This window comes from Octodon degus, unplaced genomic scaffold (assembly GCF_000260255.1).
Source record: "Octodon degus isolate 3935 unplaced genomic scaffold, OctDeg1.0 scaffold00182, whole genome shotgun sequence".
Taxonomy (NCBI): Eukaryota; Metazoa; Chordata; class Mammalia; order Rodentia; family Octodontidae; genus Octodon; species Octodon degus.
In genome coordinates this window covers 4,046,992-4,069,672 of record NW_004524758.1, presented here as the reverse complement: position 1 = coordinate 4,069,672, position 22,681 = coordinate 4,046,992, and the positions used below count along the sequence as shown (strand labels likewise).

The following is a 22,681-nucleotide window of genomic DNA, read 5'->3' as shown; positions in this document are numbered from 1 at the left end:
AGACAGACAGAGACAAAGACGGGGGGAGGGAGAGAGGAAGGTAGACCAGAAGGAAAGGTCTATGGCCAAATGCAACCATTGATGACACATTCCAGTGACCTGATTCATCCAATTAGGCCCAAACCCTAAAAAGCTATTAAATTCAGAGACCTGGATTCGATCCCCAGCACCACATGCTGCACTAGTCCCATCCCCAGGCATGCTGAGCTGGCAACTGAGACCAGACGTGGTGGCACACGCCTGGAATCCCAGTGCTGGGGAGGGTGAAAACAGGAGAATCACTATGAGTTTGAGCTGCATAGTGAGACCCCATATCAAATGCATTTTTAAAAAAAGCTGCTGAGCAATTTTGGGCAACCACGAATGATGTTAGAGCTCTTGAGTCCTCCCCTGTAAGTGCTACTACATTAGCTCCTGGCCACCCTCTGGACCCCTGAATCACCTATTGGTACCCCAACTGTCCATCCTGTTAAAAATGTCTCTATAACAATGATGAGAGCCCACACCAAGTTAGACCCATATGTGCTAGTCACACATATCAGCTATTTAATTCACATAATTCAGTGAGGATGATGCAATTAGCCTCTTGTTACAGGTGAGGAAACTTAGGTAGAGTGCAGTTAAATGACCTCTGTGAGGCTGCAAAGCAGGTAAGTATCAGAGTGAAGGTTCAGAGCCTGACAGTAACTCAGGAGCACGCACTCTTTAGCATGGCTTCCTGCTTCCTTGACCAATGATCCTCCAATCTTTTTATTTGCTGCTCCTTCTCAGAAGACTGGTTTGCCTAAAACATCTTGATAATACAGTTCCCAAAATATTATTAATTCAGTGAATGTCATAGATCAAGTTTTCCCCTAGACCTAGACCAAGAGTTTTCTAAACTGTTTCTCAGAACCCTAGGGCTAAGTTAGAACTGGGACCATTTTGGAGAAGGCAGAGCTGGTCCTTAGAGAGGAGAAAAGTAGTTACAGAACTACCATGCCTGATTTCTGTCTTGCATACTGAATTTAACAGCAAGATTAGAGAAAGAGGCCTTCTATTAAAGCAAAAGTTTAAAAATCTTTCCCTTAGATCCAGAGTACTTCACTGACTTCAGAAAGCAAAGAACCCCTGGCCAGTGAATTTATAAGAGAGAAATCCCCAATATTCTGCAATATGTATACAATATCTTCAAATTCAATTGTCTATTCTAAATTTGTATTCTAAGTTTGCTATTCTGAATTGTAAATCTGAGATAAGAAACTAACATTTAGTTTCACAGAGCAAGTTTTCAGAACTAACTTATGTTAGTTCTATGTTCCTTGAACTAGGCCTTTCATTTTCTTTTCTAAAACCTTTCCCACATGTATATGCCCACGAAATGCTCACCTTGCCCAAGTAGGGCAGGATATCCCACAGGGACATGAAGTGTAATCGCGTCACTGACTTGTAGGCAACCTTTGATATTTGTTCTGGTGGGAGGCTTGGAGGGACATCTGTTGTGAAAGGCACATGGTTAAATGATCCCAAAACCCTTGACCAGGCCTATCCAAGGACACAAAGTTCCTTGCTATCCCACTGCCACCAGAATGAGAGCCCAGTTCTGAATTACAGGAAGAGTCAAGGAAGACTCATACCCATCAGCTCCAAGGCAGGGCCCTGCTACCCTGGCAAAGGAGGAGCACATCAGTCCTACTTGCAGGACCAGCAGCTCTCAACTCTGGCCCTCAGAATCTACCCCTTCCTTCCTGGAACCTCTGGATTGTACAAGTGCTATAGATGATTGCATGCCCAGGAAAGAACAAGCAGTGTGATCCTATGCTGAGCCCCTCCAGGGGAGACTGCACCCTAAGCATTTCCAGTGCCCAGTGATAAAGTACATGGGAGCAAGCTAGACTCCATCCCAAGACTTCTCCCCCGGCTTCCTCTCTCCTTTCTTCATCAACAGAGACTACATGGGAAGGCTAAGTCACTAGTCAGACTGAAGTTTGCTGGGAGCCACTAAAGCTCAAAATGGACCATATGTAAGAGGGCAAGACAAGGCCTCACTGCCTAAAGAAGTCAAGCTACCTCAATGTTGAGTAAAATATCCTGCTTGGACATTGCTGGCTTTAGTGACTAGGCAATTTTTTGTCTAATAACTTTGCAAAGGTGTAAATAAATGCCTCTACTATTGCTCTTCAGGTCTTTTGCCAATCAGCCATGGTCCACCACCTGACCTCAGGTGTTATCACTTGTCTTTATTTTCTAAATCTCCTCACCATTTTCTCTGAGGGACCACCTATAGACCAAAAACTCCCTACAGAAGTCCTCACTGAATACCTGTAACAGATTGAAGAAGCTCCCGTAGTACGATATACTCAGGCGTGTAGCTTCCATCCTCTGTCAGCAGTGCCCCATAGTCTGGAAAGTACAGAGAAATTTGTCAGTTTCCTGGGAAATCCTTGCCTCAAATTATTTTCCCAAGAGAAGCCAACTTAATAAAAGCCAAAAGAGCTCTAATAAAGCAGTTTTGGAGGGAAAATGTGTACATCAGATAAGGAAATTTCCTGTTCCTGTTAATCCAACCAAGCAACCTCTGTCAAGTTTAGGAAGACCTTCAATAGAAGTCAAGTTATCGCAACTCGTGGTTCTCTAATAATCCCCAAAAGAGCCCAAGGTCTCTAATCCAATGGTTTCTTCTTCCTTTCCCATTTTGAAGTGAACTCCCTTTACTCATTCACCCTTGATTTCCCCTGTGGTCTCTTACATTTGTCTACCAAGGAGACACAGGCGCATACCTGATGTGGTCAGAAGCCCTAAAGCAGTTGCTTCTGCAGTGAACTTCTGCAGGTGTGCAGGGCAGATGAACAAAACTAAGTTGTTAACTGCTTTGCCTCCAAAGCCCCAGAAATCCTAATTCTAGTAATGGATAAATACCAGCACTGAAGAGAGACAGACAGACAGACAGACAGACACACACACACACACACACACACACACACACACAGAGGGAGAGAGGGAGAAAGGGAGAGAGGGAGGGAGGGAGGGAGAGAGAGAGAGGGAGAGAGGGAGAGAGGGAGAGAGGGAGAGAGGGAGGGAGGGAGGGAGAGAGAGAGAGGGAGAGAGAGAGAGAGAAAAGAGAAGAGAGAGAGAAACTCAATCCCCAGTACATATTCATGGCAAAAAAGATGAGCAGTGCCAGAGACTGTACTCAAGGGCCTATCTATCCTAAGAAGCTCCAGGCTTCAGTGATGCCGTGGTTGTGGGTGGAGACAGTTCTGGGGGCAAGTACTTGCCATAGCTGGTGACTGCTGGGAGGTAAATGTCCAAGGCCTCAGCTCCACTCATGAAGCCAAAGTTCGTACCGCCATGGAACATGTAAAAGTTGAGGGAGAACCTAAGCTTGAACATTTCAAGCACATCCTTCCTTAGCACTGCACGGAAAAAGAAGGAGCAGGGGAAGGTATTAGCATTTGAGAGAATTCATAGCTCCTCAATGGATTTTCACATCACCACAGCAAAATGCTCAAACTCTACCATGATCTCATGCCCAGAAATTATGGGAGATGGCCCAGATCCTTCTCAGGCCCAGAAGACTGGTGATGTTATTCCCAGGTTCATGTCTATAATCTAAGGTCACTTGTTACTTAATCCTCTGAGTTTCCCATTTGGGAGAGGTTTTGCTAGCATGCAAATGCTAGCATATGAAATATTTGCTCAGACCTTTGTTCTTAGGTATTATAAGGACAGTTTAATGTTTGAAGGCATCCACTAATTTCTGACAGTTACTGATCTGAAATTATGCACCAGAAATTTACCTTCAAACTCGTGTGTGTGTGTGTGTGTGTGTGTGTGTGTGTGTGGTACTGGGGATTGAACACAGAGTCTCTGCACTATAAAGCTACGTCCCCACAACCTTGTTATTTTTATTTTGAGACACCATCTCACTAAGTTGCTCAGGCTGGGTTCAAATTTACAACCTCAGCTTCTCAGAGTGCTGGGATTGCAGGCGAAGATCACCACACTCGCCTTCAAATTCCATTTTAATGACTATCAATTCTCCAGGGAGGACTGCAGAATTAAAATCAGCTATTCTGGGGTAAGATAACTTTTCTATTTTCGTCCAACACACCTTCATTAAGTTTCCCTATTTGATAGAACAGCCCATTCTAATTACTTTTATAGCCTCAGTAAAATAATCACAAGGGCAACAGCTGAAACATAAATTTCAGTTACAAGACTTCTGGGCATTCCCTCTCTGTGGTCTTCTTCCTCCCACAGCTGTGTGAGCTGTCCATGTGGCCACACGTTACGTAGCTTTAACATCTAGGAGCCTTGCCCCCTCAACCTCAAGTGCTCAGTCAGCAAAAGAAATAGGCTGTGCTATCTGCACTGTGTGTTTTCCCAAGACAGGAGCTAATTGAACTCACTGTGTGCATCCTGAATGCGGCGGATCTCACCCCACGTGTCAAAGCTTCTCGACGTGTACACCATCATCAGCACAGGGCCACGGCCCTAGGAAATCCAAGTATCAATTCAGAAGCTATTGTGCAACTCAGAGGCCCCAGGTGGCTCACAGAGAGCTGTGACATCCAACCCTCAGCAGCCCTCTGCACCTCCCCGCATCCTGTGCTCTGGTTTTGCTTTTCTTCTTGTGTTTTCAAGGGTCCTTTCTAAATATCCTATGACAAAATACAGAAAACCCTCTCTCTCTCTCTCTCTCTCTCTCTCTCTCTCTCTCTTTCTTAGCCACAGTGCTTAAATTTTAGTAGGGCCTACAAGAAGCTAATGTGTCCCTGATAGCCTAATGGTAATTTGTAAGTTGGGCACATCACATTTTTTATTTATTTTTCTTTTTTTTAATTTATTTTATTGAGAAATAAATATGAATGAGACAGTTTCAAAGCTGAATAATAGGACAGTTTCAATAATCAATACATTGTACACTGTTATCTTCTTAGTGGTAATCCATAGTACAAGAAGCAGACAAGATATCCTGTCCAAACACTATTACTACACCTCTTTGTTCTCATTGAATTAAGCAAAAGTAGCTGTATATCTATCCTATTCTTTTAATATAGAAATTGATTTTATAGAATACACATCACATTTTTTAGAAAGCACAAAATATAGTCATATAAATAAGAGACTGAACTGATGACTACAATCTTTAACCGGGGATTGAACTCAGGCCCTTGCGCTTACCAGGGAAGCACTTATTCTACTGAGCCATCTCCCCAGCCCCTACAATCCTTTTTTTTTTTTTTTTTTTTTTTTTTTTTTTTTTTTTTTTTGAGAGAGAGAGAGAGAGAGAGAGAGAGAGGGAGGTGTGTGTGTGTGGCCAGCTCAGCCCACCAGGGGGCGGGGCTGGCTGGCATGTGGTGCTGGGGGATTGAACCGCGGTCCCTGATGCTTTGCTAAGCTTGTTCTAAGTAGGTGCTTTAGACCACTGAGCCATCTCTCCAGCCCCCTACAATCCTTTTTAATAAGCTTTGATCAATTGTGAAATATCAATAATGAATTTTTAAAAATCAGATGAAAAGGAAAGTAAAAGCCTCCCCAACACATAAGGACTAATATGCATTTTAAATGCAAAGAACACTGGGCCAGGTTCTCAAAGGCAGTTAACAACAGCTTGTGTAAGTTTTGGCACCACATAAAATAGAAGAAAGCAACCTATGGAAGAAACAGTTGAATTTTCCCCCCTTCTCAGACTGTCCCACTTCTACCAGGCAACAATACACACACATGCACGCTGGTTGTCTTACTGAGGAAACTGCAATAACCTAGGCTTTAACACGGCCACTCAGATGATAGCAGAAGAGCTCTTGTCCTCAAGACCAGAGCAGAGGTGTAAGGGTGAGAGGAGAGCTCGGTGCCTGAGCCAGGACGGGATGCCAGGAGGTGCAGAGGGCTACAGAGAGCTGGAAGGGAGGCAGGGACACCAGCAGGTACCAATTTCTTTGAGTAGAAGTAAAGATCTCTTTAAGAACTCTATTTTCCAAGTCCTTTGTAATCTATCATGCCTATCCTTTTTATTGATAAATGTATTTACTAATTATGACTGCATTTATGTCCCAAGAACATTTATGACAGGATCCTCCAGTGTCTCTGCCCATCTCCTCCTGGCTGAGGCACAATACCTGGCACTCTATTCTTAAAGGAGGACAGGTTTATCTTGCCTCATGGTTTCAGAAATTCCAGTGCAGGCTTAAACCACACACAGGATGGTAGAAGAGCCTGGGCAGAGAAAAGCCACTCACATCAGGGTAGCCAGGTGCAGCACAAAAGGAGAATCCACAAGAGACATAGCCTTCCTGGGTGGCCCAGTGCTGGTCTCTGGGCTCCAGGCCCAGCCTGCCCATAGTGAATCAGCAGTTTCACTCTGAGATTCAGTCACCTTCTACAGCCTGCCTGGGAGTATGGAGGCCATTGGAGCGCATTCTTGATCCTGCACCCCAGCACCCAGGCAGGCCTGATCTACATCTGTTTTCTTGAGGATGAAATACACTTACCTTACATAATGCCATTGGTTTTCTCTTATTTTTTATTTTTACTTTATAACTTTTTGCTTATCAAGACAAATTATCAACTAAGACCTAACATATATTTCTTGACTATAATAACATCTGAAAACCTAAGGTTTTATTACAGTGTCAGTGAAAATGCACTCAGGGCTAGTGCTGATCTAATTACCTCCCACAGTATACATGTATTTTCAAAAAATAAAGTAATAAAATAGTAGTTTCTTATATGCTTACTGATATATTATATAGCAAATTAAAACTTCTGAGTAAATGAAAAGAATGTCTAACAACACAATCGTGTATGTGGTCAGTGCATATGTTTACTACTCTAGAGGTAGCAGGGAATTCCTATTTTGCAACAAATCTGTAAATTCAGCTCTTTCTCTGTAATATTATGTCAGGAAACTATTTTATAGATATAGTGTCACACAAAATTATGGTGCATGGGACTAGAAAATGTCTTTTTCTTTCCCCACCACCTTGTGGAAAAGCCTCTGATGAGATTTTCCCCCAAATATTAAGTAATTATTTAATTTTCCCAGAAAAGTATAAAAATTTGTTTTATTAAATGTTGCTTGGGCCAGAGAAATGGCTCAGTGGTCTAAGTGCCTGCCTGGAGAGCACAAGGATTCAGGTTCGATCCCTGATACCACATAGTGTGCCAGCCCCAGAACCGCAGGAGGGCCATACCAGCACCCAAACTGGACATGGTGGCACACACCTGTGACCCCAGTGCTGGGGATATTGAGACAGAAGGGTCACTAAGAGTTCAAGCTCTATAGCAAGACCCTGTTCTGAAGAAAAAAATAAAAGATCTTTTTTTAAATGTTGCTGAACTGGGCCAGGGAGACAGCTCAATGGCTTAAGAGCCTGCCTGGTAAGCACAAAGTCCAGAGTTTGATACCTGGTTTAAAAAAAAAAAAGTTGCTGAATAAATAGCTAGATTATTACTAATTTTTTTTTTAAGAACCAGGGATTGAACTCAGGCCCTTGTGGAAGAACTTACACTACTGAGCCATCTCCCCGGCCCCTATTACTAAATTTTTAAAAAATTTTGCTCTAACATTAGGGTTCAACATAGCTGGTGTTTTGAGTTGCACATCTATAAAAGAGAACTGTGAACAGGCCAGCACCCAGTGCCCAGGTGATAAAACATACAAGGTGATTCCAAAAGATCAATCTTCAAATCTGATGTATTCAGTATATCCACAATAATATCCAGGATAAAGAGAAAGTCAGCAGACACAAAATAATTTCAACAAGGCATGGTTGTGCATGGCTGAACCCTAGCATTCGGAAGGCAGAAGCAGGAGGATCACCATGGGTTTAGGGCCAGACTGGGCTACACAATGAGTTCAAGGCCCTATCTCAAACACAAAACATCAACGAAAATTGTTTTTCAAGAAACTCATACATGCTACAGTCTTAGGAAAAAGCTGCTAAATGAAAGCGCAGGAGTTTCTGCTCATTTATCTAGTTACATGCCTTCATCCTTGGGCAGCAACTCTGGCTTTCTGGTTTGTGTGTGGAAATTTCATTGTAGGAAACCACAGACACGATCCTACAGGTTTCAGTTCCAAAGAATATTTCCAGCAACCTTTTCTCTGGTAACATTTCAGGTGTTCTGGGCTTCAAAAGCCCTCAGTCTCCTGACCACTGTAATTTATTACTCACAGAATGAAATGGAATCTCTCATCAGGTTATCAAAGCCCACAGTTTTGGGAGGGTTGAACTGAAAATGTGGACTCTGCCACTGACTGGATGAACCAGCAAGCAGCGAGGCATAATGACCTCAGCAGGCACACACGTAGGATAACAGCTGCATCTATCTGAAACGCTCTGTTTACTGCCTATGGGAGAATCCTTGGAAACTACTCAACAACCGGGGATATTTGGTGAATTTTTCAGCTCAATCAGGCCAGCCAAGCCATGCCATAATCTGGGATTAGCTTCCTCAGTCAGTGAAAATCTTGGCCAACACACCAGCTTCATGCTTGATGTGATCAGGGCTCGAGAGATGTTGCTTCCACTCAAACAGTCTGATGATGCTTGCCAACCATGCAGTGCCCTTGCCAGAGTCCAGAGTACCCAGATCATGCGCAGTGGCCTCATAGATTCCCCCTGGTCACGGACAGAAGCTAAGCTATGTTTGAAAGACAGTAGGCTTTTGGCCTCACCTTGCACACTCTTGTGTCAATGGCCCAGAAACTTCCAGAAATAGAGTCTTTTCACTTTCTTGTATGAACAGAGTAGAGATCTAGTAATAATGAGTCCCATTAAAGGAGAAATCCCCAAGCCCAGGGTTACTGCACACCTTCTAGTTCCCAGCCTTCTCTTGCCACTCCTATCACCTCTAGCTCCTCATCTTCCCAGTCCCTATGGATTTCCTGGGCTCTCTGTGAAGGCTGGACTCAGTAGTTAGCTCTTTCAATTCTGCTGCTTCTGGAAGACGTGAAATTAATTCATCCCTTGAATGTCTGCTCTCATTACCACAATGCCGAGCTCTGGATCCCTTCCCCCAGACTTCACTGATTCTGTGTTCATGCCTACACTGTCAAGTGCTTCCAGTCCACTTAGAAGATACTGACAACTTGACCTGCTACAAATTATTGTGGTAGGGCCTCATCCTTATATTTCTGCCTAGAAATCTTTATGTTTAAATTTTTTAGGGCCGGGGAGATAGTTCAGTGGAATAAGCACTTCCCTGGAAAGCACAAGGGCCTGAGTTCAATCCCCAGTTCTGAAAAAAAAAAAAAAATTAAACTTTCATGGAATTCCAAAAAGAATGTTCTCAGCCTTTTAAGGTTAGTTGGTCTGTAGCCATATGGTTCATGCCCCTGCAGCTTCCTTCATCTTACTCTCACAGAATCTCAGCCTCATATGTTGAAATCCTCACCCAAGGTAATGCAGTCACAAAAATGGAGCCTTCCTCAGTTAGTAACCTTATAAACAGAGGTCCTATAGAGAGAGGTCCTAGAGAGCTGTCTGGCCCGGCCTCTCTGCCATAGGAGGACCCAGGAAGCAGACAATTCACAGGAGCCATCCATGAAGCAGGAAGCAGACAATCACCAGACAGCAAAGATGCCAGCAACTTTATCTTGGATTTCCAAGACTCCAGAACTATGAAAAATAAATTTTGTTGTCTTTAACTACTCCATTTATGATAGTTAGCTGCCTAAACAAAGACTTACAAATTTTAACATTAAGAAATATTTTAAGGTGGGACTGGGGAGATGGCTCAATAGAATAAGCGCTTGCCTGGCAAGTGCAGGGGTCTGAGTTCAATCCCCAGTTCCGCAAAAGAAAAAAAAAAAAAAAAAAAAAAAAAGAAATATTTTAAGGGATTTTAGTCCAAGCTGCTTCTCATCTCACGTGCACGTTGCCAGCTCTAGTACTGGAGCACGTATGAGCACTTCACAGCAACTCTATTTATGGCAGTATATTCCACAGCTGCAGAACTCAACTCTAAGAAGTCATAATCCCAATACATGTTTTCTTATTAAGGCTTACTAATTGAAAATACTGTTTGGTACTAAAAAGAATTTCCCTTTCATATAAAAATACTCTACAATTTTGAAGATACTCACTAAATGAGTCTTATCTTTAATGTGAGACTCAGTCCTAAGTGTTTTCCTTTATCTCTACATGACCCATAAACCTGTCTGCTCAAAGCATCTCATTCTTAAAATACCTCGAAAGACCTAACAGCCTGAACAGAAGAAAACAAGAAACACTTTAAACGTGTTATCACCAGTATGGGGAAACATCACAATATAATTTCTATTACTATAACCTAAGCTTTCAAAGCTACTGCAGTAGATGTCACAGATGGGGGAGCCTGAAGTCAGCTATTTCTAGTCACTCTTGCATAGTGTTCCGATAAGCTGGCTCTGTCCCTTTCTGCCTTTTGACCCTAGTGCTGTGCTGCTTTTGTTTTTGTTATTATTTTATTGCAGTGGAAGGGATCAAACCTGAGGACTCCAGCATGCTAGGCAAGTCCTCTATGGCTGAGCTAGATTCTTGGCCCTTGTTTTTGGTTTTAAAGCAGGGACCCTACAGTGAACTACTCCATGTTGATTCCAGGGTCCCTGCTTTCCAGCACATTCTAAGTTGGACCTCTCACAAGCACAACTTGTTCATCTTTTCTCAAGATAATTACGATCAAAAAGAGGTGGCAATGGGGCCCCAAGGCAGTAAACAAGCCTGGATGTACCCAGTACAAGGAGCATGTCTTTTTGATCATCAGTGTATATCCAGAACTTTACAAAAAACTTGACTCCAAATAAGTAAAAAAAAAAAAGTGTGCACTTCAAATTTCTAAATTTGTAACCTCTAACTTCTCATGTAGTTCAAGTTCTAGCTCCCTGCTTAACCATGCAAATTTAGAGCTTTAAAACGGCTTTCTCCCTAGGATCAGTTACTAGTACAACCTAAAATTATATTTCTGTCATGTTGTTCTCTTTTTTTGGTCAAGCATAAGAAATGCACTGGAAACAAATGACAAGGAGCACTCTAACACTCTGGAGTATGGACCAGTATTGTGGGTTTGTAAAACTAATTCAGTTGAACTAAAATCTAAAGGCACAACAGATTCAAATTGTCACTGAAGAGATTCAACATAGCTGAATAAAGAAGTCACATAGGAGCTTTGCAGAGAATATTAACTAAAAGCAGGTAATGGGAAGAAAGCAAGAGACATACCACCTGATACAGATTAATCTAAAGTAAGAGGCTTACAAATGAAACAAAGCATAGACTTAGGACGTCAAAAAATGATAAACCAGCTGACACAGTTGCCTGTGGGTTTACCACTTGTGGGATTAGAGCAGGTACCACCATTCCTACGGAGTCCCCCAAAAACCAAACCAACTAACCAACCAACAAACAGACTGTAAATGTGTGGCAAAGTCAGTCCACACAGGACAGACTTAGAATATGAGGTCCCTCATCTCTTGATTTCCTGAAAACAGAGGACACTGCAGCCCGGCAACAAATTTCACTGACACACACAGGGGCAAGTGACTGTTCTTGCCTCAATAAACTGCCAGGGTTTTTTTGGGTTGTTTTTGTTTTGCTTTTTATCTTTCTTGTTTATTTTTCTTTCTCTGCCTCCATCACACCATAACTGCCAGCTGGAACCTCCAGTGACAACAAGATTAGAGCCTGGCCACAGATTGAGAATTGCTAGTGAAACAACACAACACTTCCTGCCCTGTCACCTGCACTTGGACCTCCAACATAGCTTCGACCTGCAGGAGCTGGAACAAGGAGTGGAGAACAAGCACTCCTTGGCCCAGTGACCAGCAGCACAAGAATCCTTGGACCAGGAAGACAGTATTTCACTCCAACCAGCAACTAGAAGCACAGGACAGGCTTGTGACCATCAGCACGGAACACAGAGGGCAATGTGTGTGAGGAACCAGCAGTGTGGAGCACAGCACCCTGTGCAAGATGCAGGTGGAGCCAACTATCCACAGGCCTCGGGCAGCCTTGGGCCGTCTCTGTCTGAAGGCATCACAGAAACCAGGAGATCAGTGCAGAGAAGGGAGTAAGGAGATACGGTGGGGTATCCAGAAAACCGCTGCTAAACATTGGCAACAGCTCCAACATCTAGAGGCCAAGATCAGCCCTACATCGAGAACTAATCCTATGGCAAGCTTGGTAGTGTTCTAATTTAGACATTACCACAGAAGAGTGGATACCGGAGGAATTTTATTTAATTGTTTCCTTTATTTGTGTATATCATTTTTTTTTTTTTTTTTTTACTGCCTGATTGGCTTTTGAGTTTGTTTTTAGTTTCATTTATTTTTTAGGTTTATACATATATTTTTGGTCCATTTTATTCATCTTTGTCTTATTTCATCTAGCTCTCTTGATCTTAAGATATCTTCATCTGAATGATTATCTCTAATCTTTCATATTTGCTTTGAAAATCTTTTGTTGTCTCCTTCACTTTTTCTCTCTTGCCCTCTCCTACAGTTTCTCAAAACTTATATGAAAAGCCTTTGATCACCAGAATTGCCTGAAGTATATTTCTGCTCATTTATTTCTCCGTTTTGTCCCTATACCTCTTAAATTTCTCCACCATAGGGTAAAATCACTCCATTGGGGGGAACTCCTGGCATACAAGTTCCTGATTTGTGTTGGGGTTTATTATAGAGCTATAGCCTCTGGTTAAAGGTATTGAATTAACAGTTACTACAATTTGTTAGTTCATAGGCCATCCTTACTGCTATTATTATTGCTAATTGGAACACTTTGGCCAGCATGTCACAGCTGTTATGATCAGTTGTTCTCCCTTCCATAACACCATGACTGCACGGAATCTTAACCATCACGATAGCCCACTACCAAGAGCCTGGGTGCTGAGCCCACAAGACAGAAACATCTCATCCTTAGTAAATTGGAAAGTAGGAACTCAGAACAGACACAAAAAGCAAGAATCTCCTACACAAAATACACCTATGAAGAACAGTCATTTCCTAGGGAGACTTCAATATTATGATAAAGCTATCCACTATAAGGAACTCACAGGCATCAAAACACATATAATTTTTTTTTAAAATTTAAACAGAAAATGACAAGATGCAGAAGCAAAACTCAACCCATGACCTCCAATCCTTCCAGGCCAAGTTGAAGGGACAATGCAATAGAGGAAAATTGAGGCCACCCATCTGAAATGATAGCAGCAGAGGTTCAAAAGCAGATGTATGATACTCTAGAGGAAATCAGGTATAAAAGAATCTCACAGAAAAATATAAGGTCCCTGGGGACATTTACAAATCTGAAAAAAAAGAGAAAAAAGCTCCCAAGTTAAAAAACTGAAGATGACCATAATGAAAGATTTACTCAGCAAGTCTGGATTAGGAATAAATTTTTAAAAAGTAGGAAAATGATGGGCACTAGGAATGTCCAATATAGGAAAGAAATAAAATCAATGAAACAGATTGAAATTGATATTCAGGAGGTTAAAAAAAATTAACTTTTTTTCAAACTTCACCAACAGTTTGCAAAACTAAATGAATGAAAGTGAAGACAGAATTTCAAACCTAGAACACAGGATTATAGCTACTGATCATGTAAAACAAATCTCTTAAAAATAACAAGGGGCCATGAAAAAAAAAAACAATCCAACTGCTGCAAGATAATGCAAAGAAGAATAATATATGATTGACTAAAATCAGTGAAAAAGAAGGAACCAGCACAAATTGAATGGAAAAAACTGTTCACAGAAAAAATGGCAGAAATCCTTCCAAGTATGGAAAATGAATCTGACATATAGATAAATGAGGCACATAAAACTCTAATTATCCTTCATCAAAATAAATCTACACAAACACATATAATAATAAAAATTCCAGAAATTAAGCACAAGAACAGAATATTAAAAGCTGTTAGAGAAAAAAAGCAAAGTTCCTAAAAAGGACAAGCCACAAGAATTACAGCAGACTTCTCTCTTTTTTTTTTTTTGGCAGAACCACGGATTGAACTCAGACTCTTGCACTTTCCACTGAGCCATCTCCCTGGCCTATAGCAGACTTTTCAATACAAGACCTTAAGTCAAGGAGAGTTCAGAGCAAAGGACTTTGAGTCCTAAAGGAAAATAACTTCCAACTCAGATTGTTGTACCCTATAGAAACATCTTTCAGCATTAATGGAGAAATAACATACTCCGAGATAAAGACCTGGGCCAACAGATAGCTCAGTGGACTAAGTGCCTACTTTAGCAAGTGCAGGGACCAGGATTTAATCCTCAATCCTGCATGCCACACCAGCCCTGACCCTGAGCGTGCTGAGCCAGCGACGTGCCTGTAATCCCAGCACTGGGGAGGCTGGAAACAGGAGGATCCCTGTGAGTCCAAGCTGCATAGTGAAACCCTGTATTAAATACAGCTATGGGAAGAAAAAAAAAAAAGATAAAGAACTGAAGAAATTCATGACCACAAAACAGATCCACAATATGTTCTGAAAGTTATGCCAGAGAGAGATAACATAGGACACAAATCCAAGAACACCAATAGAAAGAAGCCACTACAGAGGGTGAGCAATTAAACAGAGGAGAAAGACAAGGAACCAACAGCAGATGACAATGATAAGCCAATTCATGTCAATTATAATCATTAAAGTAAATGGTTTCAATTCACCAATCAAAAGAAACAGACTGGAAGAATAGATCATAAAACAAAGCCCAACAATATTCTGCATATAAGAAACATAGTTAACTCAAAAAAAATCATAGAATGAAAGTCAAAGAATGGAAAACAATGTTCCATGAAACATAAACCCTAAAGAAAAGAAGTAGCTGTTCTATTTTCAGACAATATGAACTTCAAGCCAAAACAGATCAAAAGATATAAAGAAGGTAACTACATTTCTTTTAAGCGAAAATTCCAATAAGAAGAGATAATGATCATGAATAAATATGCACTAGATACAGGAGCACCCAACTATATAAAACAAATAGTAATTGATAGGAAAAATCAAATAAGCACTAATACAGTACTAATAGGGCACTTTATTACTCTGCTATCACAAATAGATCAACTAGACAGAAATCAATGAAGAAATATCAAAACTAAAGTGCACCTGTGAACAAATGAACCTAATAGAGATCTACAGAGTGTTCTACACAACAATATTCTTCTCAGATGCTTATGGAACATTTTCCAAAACAGATAGCATACTAGCCCATAGAACATATTTAAGTAAATTCAAAGGAATTGATATTATCCCATGAATACTATCTGGTCATAATGCAATACAATTGGAATCAGTGGCAAAAGAAAACACAATACTCCATAAATACATGCAAATTAAATAACACCCTACTAAACAACAAATAGGTCACAGATAAAATTTAAAAAGAAGTCAAACAGTACTTACAACTAAATTATAATGCCGACACATCATACAAGAATCTATAGGGTACAAGAAAACAATCACAGAGGGAAACTTATAGCAGTGAATACTCTCATCAAAAAGACAGAATGTGGGGCCGGGGAGATGGCTCAGTAGAATAAGCGCTTCCTTGGCAAGCACAAGGATCTGAGTTCAATCCCTGGTTCCGCAAAAAAAAAGAAAGATGAATTAAAATTTATAAAACCTTACCCAAACAAATCAGAAAAGAAAATAAAAAACTCAAAATCACACAATTAGGTCTGAAAAGGGTGAAATTACAACAGATCCTGCAGCAATCCAAAAGATAATCAATACATGCTTTGAGAACATTTAATCTAATAAAATGGAAAACACAAATGAAATGCACAGATTTTTAACTATGTATGAACTACCAAATCAAGAAGACATAACTTTTATTTTTCCCAGAACCAGGGATTCAATTCAGGCCCTTGTGCTTGCCAGGGAAGTGCTTATTCTACTGAGCCACCTCCCCGGCCCTGACATAATGTTCTAAATACCCCGTATCAGTTAATAAAATTGAAAATGTTATGAAAAACCTAAAGCAAAACAAAACAAACAGTCCAGTTTGGATAATTAATCATACTGTTGATTTCTGCTGGTCTTTTTTTTTTTTTTTTTTGTATTTTAGGGAAGGGTCTATATGATGTTTAGGGTCTCACTACTAGATCAGACTGGTAGTGATCTGCCTGTTTACAGCCTCCCGAGAGCTGGGATTACAGGAGGACGCCACCACACCCAGTCTTTCTCTCTCTCTCTCTCTTCTTTTTTGACCTCCAAAAACATATCTTCTTTAATGTTGATGAGTACTACACAACAGAGACGTAATTGAAGATACACATTAGTTTGGTTGGGGCTGACATACTACAGTTTTCATCATTTGCTGAGAATGTTATTTCAGATGTATAGTCTTTTTTTTCCCATAATTTTATTGAGAAACAAATAGTGATGAGACAGTTTCAAATCAAATTGGTAGGACAGTTTCAGTAATTAACACATTGCATACATTCTTCCTAGGAGTTAATTGCTGTACAAGATGCAGACTTGATATCCTATTTACAAACTCTATTAGAAAAGATCCCTCTATTCATTAAAAGAATGTAACTATATATCTATCCTAACCACTCTGAATACACAGATACAAAATGGACATTCATCTGTATCCCCTTTTTTTGTTAAGTTCCGTTATCTGAATATTATAGGTGTGTAAACTCAGCAAAATATTCTAAAAGAGTTCAGTAGACCATAATAGTATTGGGTCTTCTGCTTGACTGGCAATGTCAGAAATTGTTGACCTGAGTCCCCTACAGCTCAACATAACAGCATGGCTTTACTTCTTCTACTTCGTTTTTATACTTTTCTGCTGGATGGTTAAGACCAAGGTAAAGCAAGACCTATGCAACAAGAGTTGTAGCTTTTGGGTCTGACAAGGTCAGTGAAATCACCTCAGGATTTATCCTGAGATCCTGTACTTCAGATTGTAGAACCTTTGTCAGTGTCAGCCATGTGGATGAGTCACGGCCATTGCTTGACCATTGTGCTCTCTGTGAAAGCCTGAGAGAATGTTTTCTCTCCATGTAATTCTCCTTAGGCACACTCTACATCATCGATCACTTTCCTCTGTGTCCCCATAATCTCCTTGATCAGAAAATTTGGGACACTACCAAGTTACATAACGTTACGGTACTAGTTCTCTTAAGTCCTGAGTCTTAATTGACCTTGGAAGGCTAGGGCCAAAAAGTTGGCTTTCCTTGCAGCCCTCCTTTTTCTCTAATTTGGTCTGCAAACTTAGGTTGTTAACCATCCAGAAGACAAGCTTGTTATTACCATACAACTTAGGCTGTTAAGCTTAATCTCACTATCGTCTGAATATCAAACATTTTAGGCATAACATGGAGCAGGTATTTTTCATCAAGTATTGATATGTTGAACTTTAAGTCCCTAAAGAATATGATAAAAACAATTTAAAAATTAGAATATATTTTAAAAATAGGCATAAAGAATTATATACTTTTTATATTTACACATAAGTCCAAGATGTATAGTCTTATCAGGAAAATGTGGAAAAGGTTCTAATACATATTCTGAGTTTTTATGCCCCAACCATCATTATGAGGTCAACTCATATAAACTAATTGTACTGACTTACCTTTCCATTTTCCCATTCATTATAAATACAAATTAAATGTAGTTTAAAAATATTCAAATTATTCTAAAACTTTCTGTCAAAATTAGCAACGTACACCCTCTATTTCTAAATCCAACATTTCATATATAAAAAGAATGTTTGCAAGCATATAATGCCATTCAACATCACGCCCAGTCTCAATTGCTGTCTCAGCGCGCCTGGGGGTGGGGGTGGGGGCGGGACCAGCACAGCAGGCCTGGGGATCAAACCCACAGTCCTTGTGTCTGCTTGCAGACACTTTAATCCACTGAGTTATTTGGCCAGCCCTCTTCTGGTCTTTAAGAAGAAATAGTTATGACATGACAAGCAGTGTGCTTTTAGAGGACCAGAATGACAGGGTTCCAAGCGTGGCCCTAGTATCACACATTGCTATCTTCAGTGCAGCTGCTTAGTTCACAGGTATCAGCATATAGTCAGGGTGAGAATCCTACCAATTAACTGCTAGTTTCAAAAACCTGATGGAGATTCTCAGGATCATTGCCTTAACTATCTTGTGTTTATAAATGTATGTTTGTTTGTTTGTTTGTTTGTTTTTGTATTTTAGGGAAGGGTCTACAGGGTGTTCAGGGTCTTATTACTAGATCAGACTTGTAGTGATCTGCCTGTTTACAGCCTGCCAAGAGCAGTAGCTAGCATAGATATACAGTTACTTTCTCTTAGTTTAATGAGAAGAAAGTTTTGAAGTTACAGTGTTTAGAAAAGATATCATGTCTGTATCTTGTACTATGAGTGATTACTACAAAGACAAAAATATGTAATATATTAATTATTGTAACTGTCCTACTAGCCTATTTTGAAGGAACTGTCTCATTGCTATTTCTGTCTCAATAAAATAATAAAATAAAAAATAAAAGGAGCAGTTAATGCTTAATTTTTCTTTTTATACTTTTTTCTTGCAAATTACAACTTTTTGTTATTGTTTTGTTTCATTTTTTTCTTTAAACAGATCTTTCATGTTTATATCTGGTAACCTGAGCAACTAATTTGAAGATAGCATCATGTAATACAGCAACAATTGTTGAATTCCTATTACTTTGTTTAGTGAAATTTTATATCATTTCTAATGATTTTTTTTCTATCACTATTTTGTACTCTTTTAAAAAAATCAAATGAGCAATAATACAATTTTAATGGGGGACTTTAACATACCACTGTCACAAAGAGATAGGTTACTGAAGCAAAAAATAACAGTATTAAACAAAACAAGAAATAATAGAACTAAACAAAACTTTTGAAGGAATAAACTTAGTAGACCTTTTAAAGAGTGTTTCACCCAGTAATGTCAGACTACACATTTTTCTTAGCTGCACATGGGACATTCTTCAAAATAGACCATATATACTAGCACACAGAGCATGCTTAAGTAAATGTAAAGGAATTAAAATTATCCCATGCAAACTATCTGAGCACAGTGTAATGAAACTGGAAATTATTGACAAAAGAAACAGCAAAAATACCATAAACACATGTAAATTAAAATAACCTCCTAAATAACCAGTGGGTCACAAATGAAATTAAAGAAGAATTTAATATTTACAATCAAACAAAAATGTAGATGCACCAGCATTGGGGAGGCTGAAAACAGGAGGATCACTATGAGTCCAAGCTGAATAGTGAGACCTTGTAGCAAATACATAAATTTTTTTTTTTAAAAATTCAGGGGCCAGGAAGATGGCTCAGTAGAATAAGTGCTTGCCTGTTAAACACAGGGGCCTGAGTTCAATCCCCAGTTCTGTAAAAATTTTTTTAAAAAAATTAATGCTGATAACACTTAATGGAACCTGCAAGACAGAATGAAAGCTGTCTTAAGAAGGTAAATTTAGCAGTAAACTCACACATTAGAAAAACAAAACATGCTCACATACATTATTTTATGCTACATCTCAAGCTCCTAGAAAAGGAAGAGCAAGGTAAGCTCAAATCCCAAAGAAATCAGAATAGAGCAAAAATTTATTCAATAAATATGAAGAAAACAATACAAAGAATAAATTAATCAGGCAGGGGAGATAGCTCAGTGGTCTAAGCGCTTGCCTGGCAAGTGCAAGGACCTAAATTTGATCCCCAGAACCATATGCCATGTGGCCCTACCCCAGTACATAGTATGGGCCACCAAAATCAGGCATGGTGGTACATGCCTATAATCCCAGTGCTGGGGAGGCTGAAACAGGGAAATCACTATGATACTAAACTGTGTAGCAAGACCCTGTACCAAATACATAAATAAATGAAAGATTAAATAGAAGAATAAATGAATCAAAGAGTGGGTTCTTTGAAAGAATAAATAAAATTGATAAGCCTCTAGCAAATCCTGTCCAAAAAAAAAAAAAGGAAAGAAAAACTGAAATACATGCAATAAAAAATGAAAAGGGTGAAATCACTACAGACTCTAGAGAAACACGTAAGATTATCAAATACCTACTTCCATAATCTTTACTCACATTGGATGGGAAATGCAGAGGAAATGGGCAGTTTCCTAGATACCTATGAATTGCCAAAAATGAATCAGGAAGATATAAAAACTCTGAATAACCCAATATCAGTCAATGAACTTGAAAATGTAATGAAAAACCTACCAAAAAAAGAAAAGCCCAGGTCCCAGTGGATTCACAGCTGTATTCTACAAGAAATTTAGAGAAGATCTAATGTCAACTCTTCTCAAACTCTTCAGTGAAACTGAAAGTGAAGCAATTCTCCCAAAGTCATTCCTGGAAGCAAGTATTACTCTGATACCAAACCCAAAGAATGCCTCAACCAAAAAACAGCACTATAGGTCAATCTCTCTAATGAACATATGTGCAAAAATCTTCAAGAAAATACTATCAAACAGAATGCAGCAAATCATCAAGAAGATTATACATCACAACTAAGTGGGATTCATCCCAGGAATATAAGGATGGTTCAATATACACAAATCCATAAATGTAATACATCACATCAACAGAGCCAAAGATAAAAAAACATATGATCATCTCAATAAATGAAGAAAAAGCTTTAACAAAGTCCATTACTCATTCATGATAAAAAGCACTAGAGAAAATTGGAACAGATGAGAAACAAAAAGTCAACGTCATATCAAATGGACAAAAATTGAAATCTTTTACTTTAAAATCAGGAACAAGACAAGAATGTCCACTGTTACCATGCCTATTCAACACTGTTCTGGAAACATTAGCCATAGAAATTATATGAGAGAAAGGCTGGCCAAATAGCTCAATGGATTAAAGCACCTGCAAGCAGGCGCAGGGGTTGAGGATTCAATCTTTGGGACTGCCATGCTAGCCCCACCCCTGGGATGCGCTGAGATGGCAATTGAGACTCGGCATGGTGATGTGTGCCTGTAATCTCAGCTCTTGAAAGGCTGTAAACAGGTATATCACTGTGAGTCCAATCTAGTAGTGAGACCCTGTAAACTCTTCCCTAAAATACAAAAAAAAAAAAAAAAGAAAAGAAAGAAAGAAAGAAAGAAAGAAAAGAAAAGAAAGAAAAAAATTATACAAGAAAAAGAAATAAAAGGAATAATGATTGGAAAGGAAGAAGTGAAATTATCATTATTTGGGCTGGGGAGATGGCTCAGTAGAATAAGTGCTTCCCTGGCAAGCCCAAAGGCATGAGTTTAATCCCCAATTCCACCAAAAAAAGAAAGAAAAAAGAAAAAGAAATTATCATTATTTGCAGATAACCTAATACTCTACATAGAAGACCCCAAAAACTCCATCAAGAGACTTGTAGATTTAATAACCAAATTCAGTAGCATAGCAGGATACAAAGTCAACACTCAAAAATTGTTAGCATTTTTTGTGCACAAACAATGAACAGACTAAGAGAGAAATTAGGGAAACAATGCCTTTCACAATAACATCCCAAAAATGAAATATTTAGGAATCAATCTCACAAAGGAAGTAAAAGATTTATATAGTGAAAATTACAGTACACCGAGGAAAGAGATTGACGAGGATTTAGAAAAAGGAATTTCCTGGATAGGAATAATCAATATTGTGAAAATGGCCATACTCCCAAAATTGATATTCAGATTCAATGCCATCTTGATTAAAATACCATTAGTATACCTCACAAAGCTAGAGAAACATTGCTAAAATTCATCAGGAACTGGAAGACATCTTCGTATATCAAAAGCAATCCTGGGCAACAAAAAGAAGACAGGAAGCATCACTGAAATTATACTGCAAAGTTACCACGATAAAATCATCATGGAGTTAGCATAAAGAGAGCCCTGAGGATCAGCGGAACAGACCAGAAGATGCAGACACAACTATAAATACACTCAGCCACCCTATCTTTGACAAAGGGGTCAAACACATTCACTGGAAGAAAGATAGCTCCTTTAATAAATGGTGCTGGAAAAACTGGCTTTCCACATGCCAAAGGCTAAAATTAGACCTATGACTATCACCATGCACTAGACTACAGTCAAAATGGATCAAAGATTTAAACATTAAAACAGACATACTAGAGGCTGGGGAGATATCTCAGCAGTCTAAGCACCTTCCTGGCAAGCACAAGGAATCAGGTTCAATCCCTCGTACCACATGCCATGCTGGCCCCAGAACTCCATGTGTGCCATGCTGGGTGTGGTGGTGCATGCCTGTAATCCTAGTGCTGGGTAGGCTGAGACATGAGGATTACTACAAATCTGAACTGCATGATGAGACCCTGTATCCAATAAAAATAATAATAATAATAAAACAGAAACATTAAATCTCCTGGACAAAAATGTAGACAGAAATATTAAAGACATAGGAGTAAAGAGTTCATGAACAAAACCAAACGGCACTGGAAATACTTCAAAGAATCAACAATTTGGATCTCATCTTTTTGAAAAGTTTCCTCATGTCAAAAGAAATCATTGGGATTTTCTGATCAAGAAGATAATGGGGCCAAAGAAGAAAGTGATCGATGACATAGAGTGTGCCTAAGGAGAGTCACATGGGGAGAAGACACTCTCTCAGTGTCTTTCACAGAGAGCACATAGGCCAAGCATTGGCCGTGACTCATCCACATGGCTGACACTGACAAAGGTTCTACAATCTGAGGTACAGGATCTCAAGATAAATCCTGAGGGCATTTCACT

General features: G+C 39.5%; 1 protein-coding gene across 7 annotated transcripts in view; it reads right to left on the bottom strand.

Moving 5' to 3' along the window:
- LOC101591612 (beta-galactosidase-1-like protein 2) overlaps window positions 1-22,681 on the bottom strand; it is a 99,655-nt gene that overhangs the window by 20,543 nt on the left and 56,431 nt on the right. For all 7 annotated transcript variants that reach the window (XM_023703823.1, XM_023703824.1, XM_023703825.1 and 4 more), the window contains 4 exons: window positions 4,392-4,476; window positions 3,258-3,395; window positions 2,302-2,382; window positions 1,369-1,475 (listed from right to left, as the gene is read on the bottom strand). In XM_023703823.1, the coding sequence (XP_023559591.1) occupies window positions 1,369-1,475; window positions 2,302-2,382; window positions 3,258-3,395; window positions 4,392-4,476 (411 nt within the window). The remainder of the gene's footprint in view (window positions 1-1,368; window positions 1,476-2,301; window positions 2,383-3,257; window positions 3,396-4,391; window positions 4,477-22,681) is intronic.